Here is a 22,179-nt window from a genome sequence, read left to right as displayed (position 1 = left end):
ATTCGCAAAGTATAAAACCAGTAACAGAGGTGGAAAATTTATCTTTTTTTGTTGCTGCCATTGTAATTCCGTAAAGAAGCAACTAAAGATGGCAATACGACGATATCAAAGACTTTACAGACGAATTAAACGACTTTGAACGTGGTCGCACTGTAGGGTTGCGTGAAGCTGGGATAAGCTTCAGATTTCGGCAGAGAAAACTAAAACTTTACTCATAGGATGTAGCAGGCAGCTTAGATGCAACCCAAGCATTAAACTCTATGGGATACCGGTAAAATGCTTCCCCCAATTGAAATATCTTGGGCTATTACTCAACAATAGACTTTCCTGGATGCCACATGTCAGGAACCTTAAGACTCGAATTAGCATCTTAAGCAACAACATGAAACGCACGCACGACTTCACATAAATGGGGTATCTCATCTAAGCTACTAAAAATTTGGCATAGAACCATTACAGAAAGAGTAATAACTTACGAAGCAGCAATCTGGAGTGGTGAACTACCTCTCATATGAGAAGATCCCTGCTTTCTATTCAGAGACAGCAGCTACTTCAAGTATGCAGGGCCTACTGTACCACATCAACACCAGCCCTACAATAACTGGCAGGAATTCCTTCCCTAGATTTGGTAGTAGAAAAGGACGCAACTATTTCAAGTAAGGGTTACCAGGCTGGGTCAAACTTCAACACTCTGAGGTCACAGTTATCACCACTCAGAATACGAGGAGCAGCTTTTAATCTCTCCAACGTTATCAGCATAAATGACCAACCAATTCAGAGCAACAGTAATAACCTTTTCACAAATGGCTCCAAAATTGAGAATGGCACAGGCAGCGCCTTCTGTAGACTGGAAAATGGAGTTGTAACATTCGAGTGGAAAAGGAAACTAGGCTTGAACAACTCAGTATACTAAGCAGAGCTTCTAGCTATCAGTGCTGCAATTAGATATGCGAACACATGTCAACAGGAAATATTCTCTCATTCAACTCAGTGATTCGGCATCTAGTCTGGCGGCTATCTGAAGCCAAAACAGCCAGAGTCCTTTGGTATACCGAATTCAGAAACAGCTTCTGACAATGCTATTTCGCAGAGACCCACTTTAAAATGAGTTCCTGCTCACACAGGGATTCAAGGCAATGAAGCCGCTAACCTACTGGCCAAGCAGGTAGCCAACTGCACGGATATATTAGAAAGACCAACTAAACTTCCTTGGTCTCATATTAAGTGAACAACTTTGACAAGTCTGCTACAAAATTGGCAAAGTAGATGGACATAGACAGAGGTTAGGAGGAAGGACATTTTGCTTACAGCCTAAAGTTAACATGGAAATAAAGACCCACCGTGCTAGCCTAACATAGTTCTTGACAGGTCATGGACCATTCCCAGTATACCTGAACAGATTCAGACTTACGGATACTCATTTCAGTGAATGCGGAGAAGAATGCGACATGGACCATTATTACTTCCATTGTGTACATAAAAGAACCTGGCACTTGAAGAAACCAACGGACTGTGCTTGGGCAATGTGGACGTCTAACACACTCATAAACAGAGTAGCCCTTGGTAAAATACAGAACATCTCAAGACATTGCCTAAGCAAAAACAACTATGAATAATATTATGTTTCAAATGTTCAGAACTTAAAGCAGCTAACCAGAATAAAGTTTAGTGGCTGCAGTTATCAAACTGTAAAAACTGTTTATTAGTATGCAATATTCAACCTTCTTTGGAGTCTTTCCCGCCGTGATGGTATATAATTCCGTTTTGTTCATGTTTGTGGTCAGAAGCCATCATAGCGGTGCACTCACTCACTCTTCTTTGGCCAGCAAAGTCACCCGACCTTTCACTAATCAAGCATGTCTGGGACATAGTAGGCCGCCAGATTCGGGCACCACAAAATATCAAAGATCTGGAGCGACAACTGATGAATGCCCTGCAGAATGTGTCGCAGGATGACATTAGGAACCTCTACCATTCCTTGCCTTGATGAATTCAAGCACGCATTGCTGCCAGGAATGGTTTGACCAACTACTAATTTGAACACTCAATGGGTGATTGTAAGCTGTGAATAGGTACTATGACCTTGATTTTTTAATAATTTTATTATCTGTGTATGAGCTACACACATATTCAATTTCATCAAAAACAACCACTTCCTTCATGGTGCTTCAATTTTTTTGCAAAAGAGTGTATACAACATACTTTTGTACATTGCAGCTCTAAAAAGCAAAATCTATTGGAACTTTTAAAAATTATATGGCACATCTCTTATGTCTTTAAAAATAAGAGATTCTCCAATATGCTGAAACACAGCAATTTGAAAACACATGTTCAGATGCATTAAACATGTCACTAACTAATGTAATTAAAAGTCAGAACATGCAAATTAATCATCAACTACAAAAAGTCAGATTAAAAATATCTAAGATAATTTTAAATTCAAACTACAGACATATTGATTTTTTCAAATAATAAACATTACAACTTAAAATAGGATAAAACAAATTTAAAACTACGCAAAAAAGAGCAACCTTTGTTTGGTATCAATTTCATATGTGATCAGATCAAGTGTTTCAAGTCCCTCCTCTTCAGAAGAGATGACTGTTTTTTACCAAAAGCAATGGGTGGAACATAACAAGCAAAAACATAATACCATCGATCAAGGAAAATAGTCCTGAAATATGAAAATCTAAGATATTACAGTTCTGAAAGCACTAGCAGCAGTTAATTCCAATATAATCTTTAGCATTTCCAGAATTCTAAAATCTTAGTTTTCCACATTTCATTACTATTTTCCTCAAAAAGATGATGTTATGTTTGTGCTTGATTTGCTTTGCCCATTGCTTGCTGTACACAGCCATCTTGTTGTTCGATTTTTCCCCCCCTCTTGAAGTAGATAACACAAGTCTGATAGTTTTATTAAAAATCTATGCCAAAAATAGGTTGCTCTTTTGCCTGGTTTTAAATTTCCCATTGGCATATTTTTCTTCTATTTGGAGCAAAATAAAACCTAAAGTGAGTGAATTAACATGAAAAACAGTTATTCAAGATCATCAACATAAAATAAATATTTATTGAGACTTAATTAAAAATACGCACCAGCTAAACCACCAGTTGCAGCTGAGAGACCAAAGTAACCATATTGTGGTAGGTAAATATTTTCTGCTCGCAAGCACAATTCAAAGTCATCATCATTATTAGAATTTCCATTGTGGAAAAGAATCTAATTTAAGGTAAAATACATAAATGTACAATAAACATTACATAATAATAAATTTTTCAAGATGAATATTACATTCTACAGAAAATATATTCACTAACCCCCCTGTTTTACTGCTAAATATTTGCTCTAAAATTTGGTTATGGTCTTTTAATTTGGTATTTTTATAAATGAATTTGTAGAATGAGAAGGAGTTTAACTATCATGTTACATAGAATAATTACACTGTTTGAATACTAAATAAACTGAACAGAAACATGCATGTATGTCAGGAAAAAATATCCCAATACCAAGGAGTTGTGCTAGATAAATGAAAGTTGATGGGCATGTTTATACATCTGAAAGATGACGTCTATTCAAATTTTGCACTAGGCACATTGGTGTGGTACTAAGAGTGCCACTATGAATATGCAAATCAGGTTTGCTTTAAATACGCACAAAAAATTTGTGAGCATTATTTAGCTTTGAGATCTGATGTTAGTCAAGAATGCCTTTAAGAGGATGGAGACACCATTATCAAGAGCTCAATGAGCTTGAAGGAGGTCACGTAACTGCACTATGAGAAAGTGGATAATCTTTCTGCAATATTGCAAAAAGTTGTGGCAGGACAGCTGCAAGGCCACATACCCAGTAATGTGCATTCTACTGATTCCACACAACTGCCGTTTGCGAAGTCAGTGGCATCAAGCTACAGCTCAGTGGAGGACAGAGTGGAGACCTGCTAATTCTTGATGAAAGCCAGTTCTGCCTTGGTACCAATGATTGCCTTGTGTTGCTTAGGAGGAGGCATACTGTCTACAGCCTAGACATACTGGACCTACAGTTGGACAGCAATTTCGTATGAAAGCAGAACTCTCATGGTTAATCCCACGTACCTCAACTGCAAATTTATATGTCAGTCTGGCGATTCAATCTATTTTGCTGCCATTCATGAACAGCTTTGAAGGGGGTGTTTTCCAATAACAGAACGCTCACCTTCATTCCGCTGTTACCCAACATGCTCTACAGACAGTCGACATGTTGCCTTCGCTAGCTAAATCGCCTGATCTTTCTTTACTTGACCACTTACAGGACATCAATGATGACAAGTCCAGTGTCACTGTCTCTTTATTAACCAACCAAGTACAACAGGCATGGAAGTTCATCCGACACCTGTACGATACAACACATGCACATTTGCACACTTGCATTCAAAATTCTGGCAGTTATACCAACTATTAATATACCAGCATTTCACACTTGAAATGGTTCTCGTGCCTGCACTAACCTGTGGTCTTGAAAATTTAATCAATTAAATACATTACTTAGACAGAGGTATTGCTAAAATTTCATTATAATAAAAAATACCATTTATAAATTTACTACAGAATATAGCTATGTACTGGATATTTTAAGCAATCTGAAGACTAAATATCTCCTGAATGGTTGGTTATAAATCCATGATACTAAATGAAGCAATAAACCAAATAAGCTAAGTCTTCAGAATATGAAATTATTGTCATGCATTATCTTTGTCAAAATTTATGAAACTCAAAATTTTCATTAATGAAGAAAAAATTTTCCATAGCCATATTAGTTAAAGGGAAAACATTTCTCCTCATACAATTATTACTTAACATATTAAAAGTTTTGGGAATATAATGCAAATATTGCTATACACTGAAGAGCCAAAATTAGACTACTTATTCAATAACATGTTGTGTAAGCTATGGCCTGAAAAACGGCTGCAACTCAATTTGGCATGGATGTCACAAGTTCTTGGTAGATGACTGGAGACATGTTGTACCAAATGTCTAAGCAGCAGTTTCGTAAAGTCAAGATATTTCTACATAGTGATGTTTGAGCTATGTAGAGCTACATAGTGGTGTTTGAGCTATGTAGCTATCATAGAGCTGCTACTCTATGACATACCAAATATACTGTATTAGGTTAAGATCTGATAAGGTAGGTAGACAGGACATTAATTGATATTCATCTGCTCCTCGAACCCCTCCAACACAGTTTGAGCCTTATGACATGGAACACTGTCCTGCTCGAAGATTACATTTCCAGTTGGAAAGACCCATACCATGTAAGGGTGCAACTGGATCTGTAATTATGTTCAGATAGTCCGCAGCTTTCATGGGTCCCAGAGCCACCCAAGAGAATATCACCGCCACCACCAACCTGAATAAGACTTGCTGTACAGCAGTGAGCAACTGCTCGCTTGAAACACAGCATATCCTAACATGACCTTTGATGTGATAAATGAGAAATCATGATTCATCCAACCAGGTAACTGTCCTCCACTTATCCATGGTCCAGTCTTGATGTTCTCCAGCCCACTGTAGGTGTAGTTAACAATAACGCTTGGTAAACAGAGGCACACGACTGGGACATCTGCTGTACAGTCCCATATCCAACAGTGTTCACTGAACTATGTGTTCAGAAACACTTGTACTTGGAATGTCAGCTGAGCCATTGTCTGGCACCGATTTTGTTGTACCAAGTAACAGAGTCTCCTATGTCGTTTTCCTTGATGACACGTGGACATACAACACCTTGGCATCTACTGCTGGTTACACCATCATTTAGTCACTTTGCATAAATACTAACAATTTCAGATCATGAACAACCTACCAGTTGTACAGTTTCAGAGATACTCGTTCCGAGTTTTCGGGTCATTACTATCTGCGCTCTATCAAATTCGCTTAGATCAGCAGCTTCACCATCATTCATAAAAGTAGGAGCAAGAATGATTCCTTACCTTCTCCAGCAACAGTTAAATACCATACACACTTAATCACGTGCCCTCCATGTCATCCAGACAAGTTCATTGAACAATGTGGGGATGGTCAATGTTTTGGCTCATCAGTGTACATATCTATGCACATTAAGTTTTTGAATGAAAATTATAAAAATATCTTATATACATAAGGTATAAAGTAAGTATAAAGGTATAATACTTACTTACGTAAGACTTTAATTTAGAAACTTTAGTTTCAAATTCTTATTGATAGAAATTCAGTTTTATAAGACTCCTAAAATCAATATTCTTTTCTTTGGAGAAATTGGTTAAGTCATGATTTGGCACTTAAGCAATGCAACTACCCTGGCACAATTTGATGTTTTTACAAAGGAAAAGGTAAAAGTTACTAAATGCAAGTTGGTGGTTGTATGACTTTTTTAAAAGAGATTCCAAAAATATCAATATTTATCATATGTTGGCAAACATTATCAACATATGGAAACAGAATATACATTAGCAATTTAAAATATAAATTTTAATTACTAAAAGGATCACATGATGCACAAGAAAAATAAAACATTTATACTCTTCTTCAAACCTTTCTGCAATTTTTTTTGCTCTGTTCTTCTCTCCAAGTACATAGCTATCTTTTTTTTTTCTTTTCTCTCCTTCTTTCTTAAAAAAAACAGAGAATTGCAGAGACTCGGCACCACACAAATCTCGGTAACATTGGCTAATTACCAAACACATCTCCTCATTTAATTGTGTGAAGTTCCAGGGTGATTCTATATTTTATAAGTTTTGCTTGCTTGTTTTGAGCCTTAAACATCAATTTGTTAATGACCCAAATGTGACATATTTCATGAAAATTAAATATATTTTTCATTTTTGTGCATAATGCTAATTTTCTTTCATGTATAAATGCACTAGCTACCTTTATACATAATTTGATTTATACATAATTTGATGCTAATCAAAGCTTACTTTTCCATTTTTATTTTACTATTGCATGTTTAACTTTCAGAAGCCAGTGTACAAAAGTACCAAATAAAATATTTTGGCATCATCCTGGAAGACAACATAATAAAGATCTTTATCACCTGGCAGTTGACAAATGTGAAATATTAAGAGAAGAAATGAACTCTGTTCTGTTTATATATATATAATATAGAACATATTTTATCTTTCATGTATAATGCTTTATTTATATACATAATATGAATTAACACGGGTCAATAATTTTATTATACTCAGGCACTATGTAACAATAATTTCACACAGAATATAGATACTTGGATAAATGATAGAAAACGATCTGAATAGAGTTCTTGCCTATCACTATTACATTTTAAATCTTCAAAAATTAAATTTACCAGCTTGAAGGTTTTCAGATGAACAAATAAAATTATTACTTGGCTGAAAAGGTTCATGAAATAATTAATCGTGTGTGCGGCATGATTGGCTTTAGCTGGTCATGAGATTTGTCACATATTAGCTTATAATTTTAAATATTTTGCTTTCACACTTTCTTTAATCCCTTTGAGCCGGGTAGCGCAAACGCGCGCTTATCGCGGAGGCCGGCATACCAAATGTCTACGCGAGCGTCTGTCCAGGGCCGGGGGCTTTTTTGCTATTAAGCCTAAATCCATGAAATTTCCGAAGTATCAACACATTGTTTAATAATGCTCTATAGAGTATTTAAATGGCCTATGCTTTATAGATATTTTTATACTATATATTTTAATTACCTTATTTCTTGTTTAAATGCATATTTTACACTTTTTTATTTTCATTACTCACCATTTTATGACTTTTAACATTATACATCTGAAAACTAAATATATTACTTAAAATTCTCTTTTCATATGAAAAATTTGAAAACAGGGACCTACACACAGTCCTTGCACTCGTAATAACTCATTTGCCGTTTTGGAGGATTTTTTCGGGAATGTGAACAAACGAAGCATTGTTGTCTCATTTTCTTATCAATCTCTTCTGAACAAAGTTTTGGAAAATGTCTTTCAGTTAATCTTTCAGAATCAGTATCAGAATATCAGAACCAATATCTGAAATATTTTGCGTCATTTCTGCTATTTCATGTTCTGTTAAACATTTTCGACGCTTGGACATTGCAACGGTAAAAACAGAAAGAATTCACGTCTAACAAGATCTAATTATTTTCTAAAAACTGAACTGCAAACTGAAATATCCAACGCTTTAGCGCAAATAAAACTTCTCTACTTACAATAAACAACTACCGCGTGCGAATAAAGTGCGATTTAAAGAGACGTCATAAATCACATCATTTGGAAACATTTATTTCCCATTTTGTTTATATAATCAAAAACACGTGTATGTGAGTCATGCTTCTCTCATTTCGAGTAGAAGGTCTAATGTACATGTATCTGAAACCATATGGACATACAGTGCCATCTTGTGGCAGAAATTATAGTTTTTAAAACGTTCCAGGACAATGGCACAAATACGTGACAGTCGACGATGAGCGGGAAAACGCTCTGGCATGCTTGCGTGTCGGCCGGGAAGTGAGTGTGTTCGTTGCTGGTACGTAGACGTGACAGTCGGCACGAAGGGGTTAATAATGTAAATGTCCTCTTAATGAATGCAAGTTTATAAAAATAGAGACTAAATTAAGTAGTTATACTAATTTTGATAATTACCATAACTACTTAATTTCTGATGTGTCATGAAGTCTGTTCTGGTCTTCATGACACATCAGAAAATCAATGCCACGTTCACAAGAGCAGATTCGATCGGCGGGGAAAACCGGTCCTTCCAATGTGTCCCATTCACGTGGCAAACAAGCATTAACTACTTCTCCGAACTGGAGGTAGAATTTGCAAGAATGCTACCTCCAATTCGATAATAAATAATTTCGTTCCTACCTCTTGGGAGCAGGGGATTTCCCATACTATACTACGCGATTCACTTAATTTTTTAGTTTCTGCTCGCTGGACTATCAGCAAAACAATCGTGCCAATAGATGTCTTGGGTTGTGATAGCATCCCCCAAAAATTAGATAGAACTGTACGAAACAAGATATGGAAATTATAGGCAAATACAGACAAGGTTACCTGATGCTGGGTATTCCAGAAATATTGTTCAAATTAAAACTTAAGTGCATATCGGCTTCAACGCGACAAGGAACTCGGTACCTTTTGAATGTTTTTTTTTTTATTTAAGCATTTTCATCTACTTTTTATGAATATTATTATATGGTTTTGTAAGACAAAATGATTTTAAGCTGAAAAAGTTTTTTTGCTAGTAATTTTTTTAATTTAAATTTTTGAAGAAAAATTTTACAATTAAAATGTCTTTCTCCTACAATTTTCAATGTCTTCCCCCAGTTTTTTTATTGTATTTATTAGAGTGCTCTTGACAACTTCAAGGAATGACTTTGCAATTAAAGAATTAGTTTCCGAGAAAAAAATAAAAATACACTTTTATCTAAAATCTCTGAAACAAATATGATCTCAGTTACATTTTCATTTCAAATAACTTTCTTTTCAGTATTTTGCAAAACCCATCCTTGTTTCTATAAAGTATATAATTTTAAATAAGCAGTAAAAATAATAAATAATTTCGTCCATACCTGTATATGTTTTATGACTTTAAGTAAAGGGATTTATCGAAAAAATGCAAACGTACTCTGCATTTGCAGTCTAAAGAATACAAACTGTCTAAATAGACATTAAATCATTTCAAATTTTATTACACACACACATATATATATATAAATCAAACCTGTGCTATTTATTCAATTGGTAAATATAAAAATAAATTACAAACCTTTTTTTAAAACCTTATCTGGACAGAAAAATTGCAAACAAATCATAAAACGCAAGCAGAATTTTTCTTTACCTGTTTTTTGTTTTGTAAAACACGTTCAAACAATTTAATACATTAATTAATTATAATATTGTTGCGTGCATACAGGTTCGTAATAAGACTGATAATAGTTCATAAATGATTGTCATTGCACTCAAATCCGATGATAGCTTAATTAAATTTACTTTATCAACAGAAACATTTCAAAGTTCTGGAATTTTCCACAGAAATACTCATACAAGTGTTTAGAATACCACTAAGTATAATCAGTAGTTATGCTTCAATCTAATAAGAACGTTAAACACAAAGCAATGCAAAACGCATCTTAAGAGAAAGTTAACTCAGAAATATCTCTGATTTTGCGCTGGACTAACAAGTGGCAACAATAACAACTTATATAGTATAAATAATGTCATAAAAATAGTGTGGTGTAATGAGATTATTACTTTGAAACCGATGTTTCGAATTGATGCCCAAGAAGAACCAATCTTTCCCATTCTGCTTCATTGCATATCTTTAAAAAAAAAAATTTAAAAAAAATCATCCAATTAATTTCCTTTATCTTTTTTTTTAAATGCAAAAAGTTTGTTTTACAAGCTGTGAAAATGTTGGAAGTTTGTAACCGATATATTTTTAGATATGAAATTTTAAAATTAATGGGCGTCTAAAATTATAGAACGATTTTCAAAAATTCTCCCAAAATGTTTTTTTAAAAAAATTACGCTGAAAATTTCATTAAATGTTTTTCCTCCACTGTGTCTTATGGTGCAAACTGTAATATTCTGAGATTCTCAGTTTATTTGTTAGTATTTGCAAAAATCGTTTCAAATTTAAATTTGAAAAAAATCTAATCCTCTAAAAATCAAAAGCGTGACACCACATCCACAAGCAGCGTATGTGCAATGTTTGAGTTCTATATCTTATCGGGAAGCAGTTTAAAAATCCATGACCATCTTTTAACCATAGCGACAAGCACCAAGAGTGAACTAAATAACAGCTTATAATAATAATTAAAAAGCATATATTTTTCAAGAACCATTACGAAAGTTCAGGCACCAGTTGCGAAAGTACAGATTACAAAATTAACAACAGTAAACAACGTTACAAATGTTTAAATAGTATTAGAAATCGGCCAATTCGGAGATGCGATTGTTCACAGAGGCTTAAGTATAAAAGGAAGGAAGATGGCAGTCTTCTGAACAGGTCCTAAAGAAGAAAAATTTTCATGTCTCCTTTTTCTCCTCTTGCTAACGACAGCTGTGAGAAGGAGCGTTGCATGTGAACGGGGCTTCAGAGGGTTAAATTGCTATTCTCTCAGATTTTACTCAGCATACATCCCCAAGTATAACCAGATTTTCAAATAAAACTATTCTTACAGTTATTTCAACTAAGTCTATATATAATGAAACTTACCTGCCAACTGAACAGTTCACACATCAAAACTATTATTTATTTGGTCCCTTTACATACAATACAAACAATGTGAAATATACACCAGAATCCAGAAATAGAATTTAAATACTATCTAATGATATTAAGCTGCACAGAAAAACTTATAAAGTGAGAAAATATGAGAGGGGGGGAACTCTCACGCAAGCTACACTGCATATAATTTTAACAGAAAAGTAAGCATGCAGTAGTAAATTTTGCCTACAGATAACTTTATATAAAAAAGATAATTATATGTTATTACAAATTCAAATGTAAAAATTTCTGAATTAAACAATTATTAGCAAAATAGACTTTGTCTAAGCAATGCTATAGGTATTTAAAAACTGAACTGCTGCCACCTAAACAAATCCAAAAGAGACTCAGATTACAATACAGCAAACAGGGAGGGAGTTTTTTAAAAGATATACAAGCCATCCAGCTGAAAGTCACACTGTAAGTTATTCAGAAGCAAAAGAACAAAATATTTTGAAATCCAAGAGCAAAATAATTTGAAAATAAAAAACATTTATCTTTGCAAATGTTCATCCTGCCTAATAATTTATAAGAGCTCAGGCTTTCACGTAATAAGAAATCAGCATACTTGTATAAAATTTTATATCTGTGTGTATTTGAATAAATGCCAAGAACAAGTTATATAAAAAGCTATATTTCTTACAAAATTTCTGAATATGCACAAATATACTTACTGTCAGCACATTCTTATAATATTCGATTTTTGCTCTAACTGGAAAGGGTTTATTTCGGAAGTCTCGTTGACAACCAGCGATTTGTTGCTGCATTCCATCACTGAAAATCACCATATTTTAAATAAAAGTTCATGTATTAAATAACAATAAAGAAAAAGGGTTTGTGAAATAAATGTTACCTCTGGTGATCAAAAGCTTTAGTGCCATCATTATACATTGCCATGATGTAAGGATTATTACCCTTTATAGAAAAGAAATTAAAAATTTTGTATGATGCAATAAATATTATTTCAGCAAATAAATATTTTACATGAATATAAAATAGAAGTTTTAGTAATAAGAAATAAATAAGAGTAAAGAATTTTATACCATAACAAAATATTTAACAAATAAATTTAAGATAAAAGTGTAATATACTTTTATCTAAAAATTATATATATAACTGTACTTTTAAAAATTTTCATTCCAAGACTTCATTGCAAAACATTTGTGAAGAATAAAGAATAAACTTATCTTGATTACAGGAATAAATTTTGTTTAACCCCTAATGGCAAATCAAATAGATTCTCCAGAAATGAAATAACATATTCTGCCCTTTAATCACTGGATATAATTACAAGTATAAAGATAATATATATTTAACTGAAAAGCATGTATAACTTTATTTTCATTTAAAGTATTTTGCACTATTTATCACACTGTTTGAGTGGCAGGCCACTCAAACAGCAAAATGAAATTCTGTTATTTTTCTAGACGAGTTTTTAAAAAATTCCAGTCTAGCCACATAATGCACATTGGCCGAGATGAGGGTAAAATATAATTATGGTGCCATTTGAAAACTCAAAATTTGCTACTTAACTACGACTGATTTAAAAAAAAAAAAAAAAAAAGCTTTTGAACCCCCAAAGCATTATTAATAGCCCATTTTCAAATTTTGCTTACATATGCTGTCCCAAAAGAAAAAGAAAATTCAAGATAAATTAATATTTTAAGTTTAATTTCAGCAAAGCATTGCATCAAATAATTATAAATATAACAACTTAAAATATAAAAAACATCAACTGAAAATTTTAAATAAAAATTTAGCAAATCATTAAAAATAATTCGTCTTTCGCTTCATGTCAAGTGTTACCTTGAGATTATTTTACTCCCAATTAGTTAGTAAATCTACCTAAAGGGGGGGGCAGTACATACTCAAAGAAGTCAAACTTACCTTGACTAGTCTATTTGTGTCACTGAATACGTACTGCCCCTTTTAGACAGATTTACAAACTAATTTTGAGCAAAATCATCTCAAGATAACAAACTTGACATGAAGTAAGACAAATTATTTCACTTTTTATTTGTTACAGAAAAAAAATTCTGTAATTAATTTTATAATGAATATAAACACATTTATAATAATTAAACATCTTTATTTAAAATAGGTTACAAAACAGAGGTTTAATAACTTGAAAGGAAAAGGTATTTTTGCCTTAAATCACACATTTTAAGACTTATATCTAAAAAAATTCAATTTTTTTTAATATTACGAATTGCAGAAATATATAGTCATCTTTATGCAATGCATTGCTGAAATTAAACTTTAAACATAATTTATCTTGAATCTTCTTTTTTTTTCTGGTACAGCATATGTAAGCAAAATTTCAAAATGGGCCTAATATAACTATAATAGGAGTCGATCTCCTCAGCAACTTTCAAATTAAGTTTTCACCACACTAAGAAAACTTGCTACACAGTATTTACATGCTGAACCAACATTCTTCAACAATCAATTGCATTACAAAATTAATTAAGTCCAAATAAATAATGTTTTTAATTACATGAAAAGAGTATATAATACCAGAAGCAATTGTCACTGCATCTGAAATATTTGCAGTCACTGATACTGAAACACATAACAAAATGTCAGCACAAACATAATTTGTTAAAAGTGTAATTTAAAAATTAATTTTACATGCATAAAAACATATGCAAAAGAAATTAAATACTCACAATTCATATTATCTAAGTAATAAACAAAATTAGAAATGAAATACATTGATTTTTTCAATGCCAAGTATAAACTTTTAAACACTGGATTTTTTCCACCATTAATTGTGATAAAATTACATCAAGAAAAACAGCTTTATTGTTTTAAAAAGTATTACAAATAAATCCTGGAATTCAAGTTATTGTTTACTAAATGGCAATGGTGGAGCAGTTGCACCTATCCTATCAAATTATATAACTGCAGAACAATCAATCACCTTTGTAATATTAACACAGTTGCTAAATTCTGAAAGGTTGAAAAAGCACTTTAATACTTTCGATGAAAACTTTTAACATAACCATATATAATACAAAAGAAATCTAATTTTTGATTACAGTTGAAGAAAAAAAAGAAAGGAATATTTAAATAAAACATTATACACAAAATTCTAAGAAAAATTAACACAAAACTAGATTTGTTGTTTTATTTCTTCAATTCGCATGTCACTTGAAAAAACATCCGTTTACTCCAAAACATTAATTTGTGCTTGTGTTTTTTTTCCCCTTTTTTTTAAAGCTTCACATAGCTAGCTTTCTGTCTTCAAGTGCTTGATGATATGCACCATGAGCAGATCTGCCATATCTTAACATATCAGGCGGAGTTATATCAGTAGTTAAGTTATCAGGAGTCATCACACTTCCAATTACTTTTATTACATCATAAATAGTTCCCACTGCTATTAAAGAATATCCCTGAAGGTTTACCCACCAACACAACATTTTAACTGAGAACAACTTTTTATTGTGGCATTGCCATGTGATAAAACTATTAATTTTACACCATTCCAAAATTCTTCAAAATCTAAATTATTAATCAAGTCCCTATAAAAAAGATCAAGTTGCACTGCAGCAAAAGCATCAAAAGCCATACAATTAGTGATGGCAAGTACCCTTACTTCTGAATAACAATTCTTTAAACTGCACTTCTGATTTATAAGCAACTGTGGAATTTATCCATTCACTTTCATACAGTATATGCAGCAACCTCTATATCCTTTGCCCACATAAAAATTCATTAGACATTATCATTAAATAATGAGCTTAGGAATTATGAATAATGAACTATTTGACTGAGCTATCTTAAATAGGCTTCTTTTAACTATTTTTGATGCAAGCTTAACCAAAAAGGTTCAGCACAGAGTTCTGAATTCTCTTTTCTTTACATCAGACACTCCAATTTTAGCTGAACTCCCACCAGCAGCAATATCCACATCTTCAACATTTCATGAGTTTTTGCTTCTCATAGTAAATCACTTTTGACAAATTTTGAGAAAAAATGATTTAGTGTACTATTCAAAAAACAGTACAGAAAGGGATACATATAATCAGCTGTCTGAAAATATTTTAGAAATGATGTAAAACTACTGCAACAAAAATAATAATAATAAAAAAATTTTTTTTTTGCCAAAACAATAAAACTTATTTTTACCAGCTTGTTTTAGTCTTTGACAATTCAGATAATTCCATACAGTTTTTTCACATGAGAAAAAATATCAATAGCTATCTCAGCAACAGCTATGTTTTCACAACATCTTATTTCATAAAATTTTAACACAAAAGCCATACAATTAGTGATGGCAATATAATCTGCTCATCAAGCAGGACTGTTTAGATACTCTATGCATATCTTTTATGTATTTAGATTTCATTCAGCAGTTCTATGCCTATCTCTAAAGACACCATGAACAATATGCAAACCACAGGATACAATATCTAACATATGACAGTCATTATTATTATTAGTTAAATTTTCTTTCAGATTTCTGCAGAATTTAAGTTTGACATTTGGTCTATTCAAGGATACTTGAAACAATTTCTTTTTACCTAGTTCTGAGATTCATTCATGGACACTGAATAAATTAGAAGCAATGCTTATTAAAAACACAGAAGCTCACAGTTCACCTAGGATTTATACCAATTTTTATATTAGAAATTAACACTTTCACATATTTCCTCAGCAAAAATACTTACCCTGCCATCATTATCAAATGAGTCAAAGAAAACTCCTAATCCAACCCAGTGATCATTACTACCAAATACAGGTCCTTCCACTCCTTTATTTTCTGTGTACCAAAATGCCTAAAGAAATTCAAAATAGAAATTTAAAGTAAAGAAATACTTTACTGAAATTATACAACATATAATACAGCATTTTAAAGATTTTAGATTTTTTTTTCCAAGTGGAAAAATATTTAAAGTAAAATGATTAACAAACATATTAGAAATAAGTAATTTTTAGTTTCATATGATAAAATAAAAATACAAAAATGAATTAGAACAAAGTTACCAACAGATCTAATTAACCAAGAAATAGGAATTTTTAATCCCAGACAGTACAATTTTCCTTAAATTGGATCCTTATATTTTCTACCATTATGTTCCACACATGGACAGTTGGGTTGTTAACACCATTAGCAGCTTATAAAAACCGTTAGACTTGCAATTTTGGATTTATTAAATATTTCTCCATATTTTATTCATTTATTATAATTTTTAACATCAGAAAAACATACAAAAGAGGCTATTTTTCAGAACATATTCTTATTCACCATCTAAGTAACAAAGTTTGTAGCTGGCATTCAATACCTGAAAAAATTTTGGATAAACATATCAACACATTAACTACACTGCTGGCCAGTAAAATTGCAACATCAGGATGATCTGACGAACGTCAAAATCGCATGAAAGGAAGGAGTTGGGATATGCAAATGATTAATATTTCAGGGCATTTAGATGATGCAGGAGAGAGAAATGACATCTGAAGCACTGCATAAATGGTTTCATACAGAAAGTGCTCTTTCTAAGGTTAGAGTCTGCTTTGAATATCATGTTAACCCTTGAATAAAAATCGGAAATACTTATCAGCAAGTTTTGAAATTCAATAGAGGCAGGATTGTTGCCTATCGAAAGTGTAGATTATCGTTCTGTGATATTGCCAGTCACACTGGTCAACATCCAACTATTATCATGCGAATATGAAATCAATGGATTGCTAAGGATCATACTGAACGGCATGTAGGATCTCAACTCCCTCCCATGACTAATGCCAGAAAAGATGGACATAATGTGAGGTCAACCCTGCAAAACCGTATGACCACATCATGGACCATAAGTTAGGAAATGGACATGTTTATAGCAAGCCCAGTATCAGCTTGTAAGGTGCGTCAACATTTGAAGCAGCGTGGACTACTAGCAGAGTGACAAATACTCCGTCTTCCCTTGACAATGCAGCACAGAGAAAGACGGCAACTCTGGTGTGCCAAATGACAAAGTTGGATACAAGAGTGGCACAATGTCACCTTTTGAAATGAGCCCTGGTCCTACGTGCAGTATTCCGATGACCGCATACATGTCTGGAGTGTCCGAAGAGATCACACATTGCCTGCTTGCATTGGATATCAGCACAGGGGCCCTGTACCTGGTGTGACGGTTTCATCACACCTGATGCACATAGTGTGATGGTTTGGGCAGTCATTGGGTACACGACATGCACATCTTTAATTTGGATCGACGGTAATTTGAATGCAGATGGGTACATTTCCGACATCTTATGTCCAATGGTTGTGACCTATCTTTGAGGCCCCCAAATGCCATGTTCCAACAAGATAATGAATATGTTACATGTCCTGTTCTGACCTTCTTTGATACACAAGACAGGAATAAGTATAAGAGGCACCATATCATTGCTATGAGCAAAAATGATATTGCCCCAGTGTACTACTTTTCCATATTTATTGAGAATTAAACAAAGTGACATGCAATCATCATACAGATGTTATACATTTGGATATACAGAGCTGCATATTGTTACATTTGGTGATGGTAATGTTCATAGGTAGGTGAGATACAATAAAGTTTATAATAATAAATAGATACAATATCATGGTATGGAGGTAAAGCACATATATGAATCAAGACTGAAGGCATGTTAGTAGTGTGTGTTTGGTGAAGATAACAATGGCACTCTGAAATTATTGCAGAACGAGAGGATTGAAGATTAAGGGTGGCACATATTGACTCCTTGTCTTGTGGAGGTAGTTGATGATGTTCTAATCTGACTAAATGTTTTTCGGTGCTTGATTAGAAATCGCCTGAATTCTAGACATGGGTTGCCTGACTGACAGATATGATGAACAGACATTGGACAGTTGAAGATGTAGTGCTCTGTCCTTAATACACAGGATATTTGACTGCTGCCCTGGCCTGCACGATCTCCAGATCTCTCACCCATTGAAAACTTCTGGTCATGGGTTGCTGGGAGACTGGTCCACCATCCCTCTCCAGCTAATATTGTTGATGAAGTGTGGCATAGACTAGAAGCAGCATGAAATGAATTGCCCATTTCTACCATCCATGCCTGATGGGGTAAGGGCTGTTTAGCTGTCAATGGTGGCAGCTATTTCTACTAATTTCGCACCTTCGTAAACCTCCAAAATACTTAAAAATTTAATCATTTTGATTCATGCCATATTAAGTGCAATAAATATCTTTTGCAATTTTAATGGCCAGCAGTGAATAAAAACTCAAAATAAATTTTAAGAAACAAGGAAATTTATACTCAGAAGCAATGATTTATCTAAAATGAAAAATTTACAGAAATAAAACACTGATGTATATATAAAATGCTAATAATTTCAGTAAATAAGTAAATTCACTTCTTCAATCAAGATATACTTTAAACAGTAAAGTTTAAAAGGTTTATTTACACGTAAAAGTAAATTAGCGTTTAGCAGTAAAGATGAATTTTCTAAAATAATCAAACTTTGTTTATATTGAAAGATTAGTGTGAATTACAGGCACTTGTGGATTATCTTAATTCCGACATAACACTTCAATACTTCATAAAACATAACTGTCCTGTAGCATTTTATTAATTCATATAACAAACTCTACAAATGGACTTTGCTTTAAACTGCAATTTTGTGAAAGTTTATATATGACATTTAAAATTGTTCTTTAAAAAAATTCTCCCACTAGTACATTCTAATTTACATATAAATCCTGACTATTAAAGAGAGATTCAATATCACTGCTATGGCTGAAATTTTTCCAAACTAAATAGACTCTCATTGTGTTGGTTGTCTGAAAGGCGGAATCCACTTTATCCAATTTGTGCATAAGAAAATAATAAGCGAATTGGAGTTGAAAGCTATTGTACTGCAGATTATACACACCAATTATTCCAGTCAAGACTGGTCGCACATCTATACATATATATATACACATACATATATGTAATGATTTTGAATGCACAGTCGAAGCCTGAAACTCTTAATAGCTTTCAATATCCACCAGGGCTGTGGTTTAGGCATACAGATGAAGATAATGACTTGGATTTCTTTAAATCTCCAATCTTTATTCTCACATATATCTAATTAATTTGGCAGACATTTATTCAGTCATAATTAAATATGACAAATTTCTATGCACATTGGTTTTTTTAATCCTCAGATGTAGGCATTTGAGATGATGCAAAGTGGTGCGAGAATGATAAAGCAGCAGTTAGGGAAGGGAAGAAGAATGATGCAATTAACTCGCCAACGGTATTTATACTAAATCTGAGGTATAGGTAGAGCTAGTCTGATTGGTTAATTTGATGTTGTTACATAACATATAAGATTCTCAAAATTAAGAGAACAGATAAATTTTGGGGGAGATCACTAAGTCTACTAGACTCGTTAATTTTGAGGTCCCCAATTATTTTTAAAGCAGCTATCATATTTTCTTATTTATATATGGATGGATCCTGCCTTTCACAAGATGGAAATGTGATGAGTTGGTGTCTTCTCTGACTTGTTTGCATTCTATTTGTCCCTTGGTTTCTGTACCACACCGTTTGGTGGAGACCATTAGATTAGCATCTCAACAACTGATTTCTATGTGTGAGAGTTTTGATAATGCTGCTATTTTGTCAGACTAAGTTCGCAATTCAGGCCATCATCTCTTCGAAACCTGCCAACTCTCAAAGAATTAAAGGCTGTATATCTAACACAAGTATACTGCAAACCTTACATAAGAGCTATTTTGTGGTGGGTTCCAGCTCACAGTAGAATATATGGTAAAGAAATGGCTGATTTTTTTTTCAGCTAAAAATGTAACAAAAATTCTACAGATTCCATGGAATCCTATACCTTATTCTACTATAGTGAGACTAATAAAAGATTGCTTTCGATCCAGGCAAACAGATCAAATTAACAAAAAGCTTTGGAAGAAATATCTTTTAACGGTTTCAGCTATCCTTAGAGGAACTGCTATTGTAGCTTTTTGGTTCGAGACCAGGCATGACTGCCGTGCAGAACATTTATTTAACATCTTTTCACCTGCGTATTATGCAAGAAAGAGAGACATTGTTATGCATGCTTCTCATCTCAAAGAATGCCCTGAAGCAAATGGACATTCACATGATAGATACTGACAGGCCAGAGAGAGACTTCAAAATCTTCAGTCAGTTCATGTGTTGTCTTTTGACAAGTTGTAATTTTGCATTCTAATCTTTTTCATGCTGTTTTTGCTTCTCGTCATGCGTTTTGTGTTGTGTGTGCTTGTCACACTCTAGTCAATAAATATATGTCCAAGTGCCCCTGCTAAAAAAATTTAAAAAAATACACATAAATGTTAAGAACTCACAAATCCATCAGCTCCAAGTCTTCCTCTTCCATTTACTCTGAAAACTACTTCTACTTGCCACCAATCAAAGTTAGTCTTATTTTTTGTCCATATAGAACCTTAAAAGAAATTTGCACTTAAATATATTAAAATAAAATAAAAAAGAACATACCAAATCTAGAGTTTTATAAAAGATACAAACAATTCAAAATTTAGGGTAATATAACTAAAATGAAAATCCACACAGCTTTAAAATCAAACAGGCCCACCAATTACTAGACACTAAAGTATAAGATATTTGAGATTAAAAAAAAATATCCAAAGGATATCAGTTTTTGAATGAGATCATTATTCTACCTGTAATTAGGTATGTTAAGAAAATTATTTTCACAAAACATTTTAATGAACATAATCTTTTATGACATGTGGTTAAATTTAATAATATAACGACATCAAGTATCTCAAACACCAATCCTGCTTTTATTTAGTAAAATACTAAGCATAGGTCACCAAAAAATTAAACTGAAAAGAAAATGCTAACGAAACTCTTTCCTTGTATTATATAGCACTTAATATAATTACACATTTAAATGTATCATCCCAATACAAGAACAGTAGAAAAATATTTAAACAAAATTGTAAATTATATTAAAGGTTTTAATTAAAAATTAAATTCAAATTTAAAATAAAATCTATTCTAAAATATAATATGGTACATTAACACAAAAACTACATTTAAAAGCCTATAGTACTTTAAAAAAAAAAATGCTGCAACTACATATAAAACACATCTCAGGTAATTTTACAAATTTGAAAACAAATACTTTCTCATATTTTGCAACTATATTTTGTTAAATGTAATTTATTTTTATTCCAAATGGGCAATTATAAGCTCAGAAGGGCTATTAATTTCATTTTGGCATTTTACGTTGGTTCACTATAAAAGTCTGAATCATTTTTTAAATTATTGTTCCCAAATATTAGAGCCCTGTATTATATTTAAAGAAATTAAATAATGAAGAATCTGCATGAATGTATACAAGTTTTTCATATTATGAAAAAACAACTGTATCTAGAGACATCAAATTTTGAACAATATAATCCTCCATTTGTATATGGGTATTTGGAAGGTCAAATTTGAAATTTCGAATTTTTAAAATCTATTTAATACTTTGTAAAGCTTAAACTGAATGATTTCAAAGCATTCCATTAAGATTGCATGCATCTTCAAGCATGGATATTTTAAGCACGAGGTTTCTTTTTTTTCTGTGATATTGCTGTGAATTTTATGTTTAAGTGCAAAGAATACAATATTTAATAAATAAAGTAACACATAAAACGTTAAAGAATACACCTCTTTGAGCATAATACGAAAGCTGAAAGCTTTTAGATTTTTTTTAACAAATTTTTATTCATTTTACTAAATTTACTTAGTTTATAAAAAACTATCGGCTAATCTTTGGAATATGGTAACAGTTTGGCAACATTTTGGTAAGACGATAAAGGTTACTAGCTACGACTTTAGTAGTGTACATGGATATAGTCAAGAGTGCGCACAATGCCATTTTTGTGAAATTCTGGGATGTTTTTTTAAGTGAAAATAGGTCGAC

The 22,179-nt window shown here is 32.6% G+C and overlaps 1 protein-coding gene across 1 annotated transcript in view; it reads right to left on the bottom strand.

Annotated features, from left to right (window-relative positions):
• ergic53 (lectin, mannose binding protein ergic53) overlaps positions 1-22,179 on the bottom strand; it is a 64,696-nt gene that overhangs the window by 30,585 nt on the left and 11,932 nt on the right. Inside the window, exons 3-7 of the mRNA XM_035374023.2 lie at positions 20,591-20,688; positions 15,935-16,042; positions 12,112-12,173; positions 11,933-12,032; positions 3,100-3,223 (exon numbers count right to left, since the gene is read on the bottom strand). Coding sequence (XP_035229914.2) covers positions 3,100-3,223; positions 11,933-12,032; positions 12,112-12,173; positions 15,935-16,042; positions 20,591-20,688 — 492 coding nt within the window. The remainder of the gene's footprint in view (positions 1-3,099; positions 3,224-11,932; positions 12,033-12,111; positions 12,174-15,934; positions 16,043-20,590; positions 20,689-22,179) is intronic.

This window comes from Stegodyphus dumicola, chromosome 12 (assembly GCF_044657685.1).
Source record: "Stegodyphus dumicola isolate Sdum_Otavi_A_Nest chromosome 12, ASM4465768v1".
Taxonomy (NCBI): Eukaryota; Metazoa; Arthropoda; class Arachnida; order Araneae; family Eresidae; genus Stegodyphus; species Stegodyphus dumicola.
Note: the sequence above shows the minus strand (reverse complement) of the source record. Positions and strands in the feature narration are given on the sequence as shown.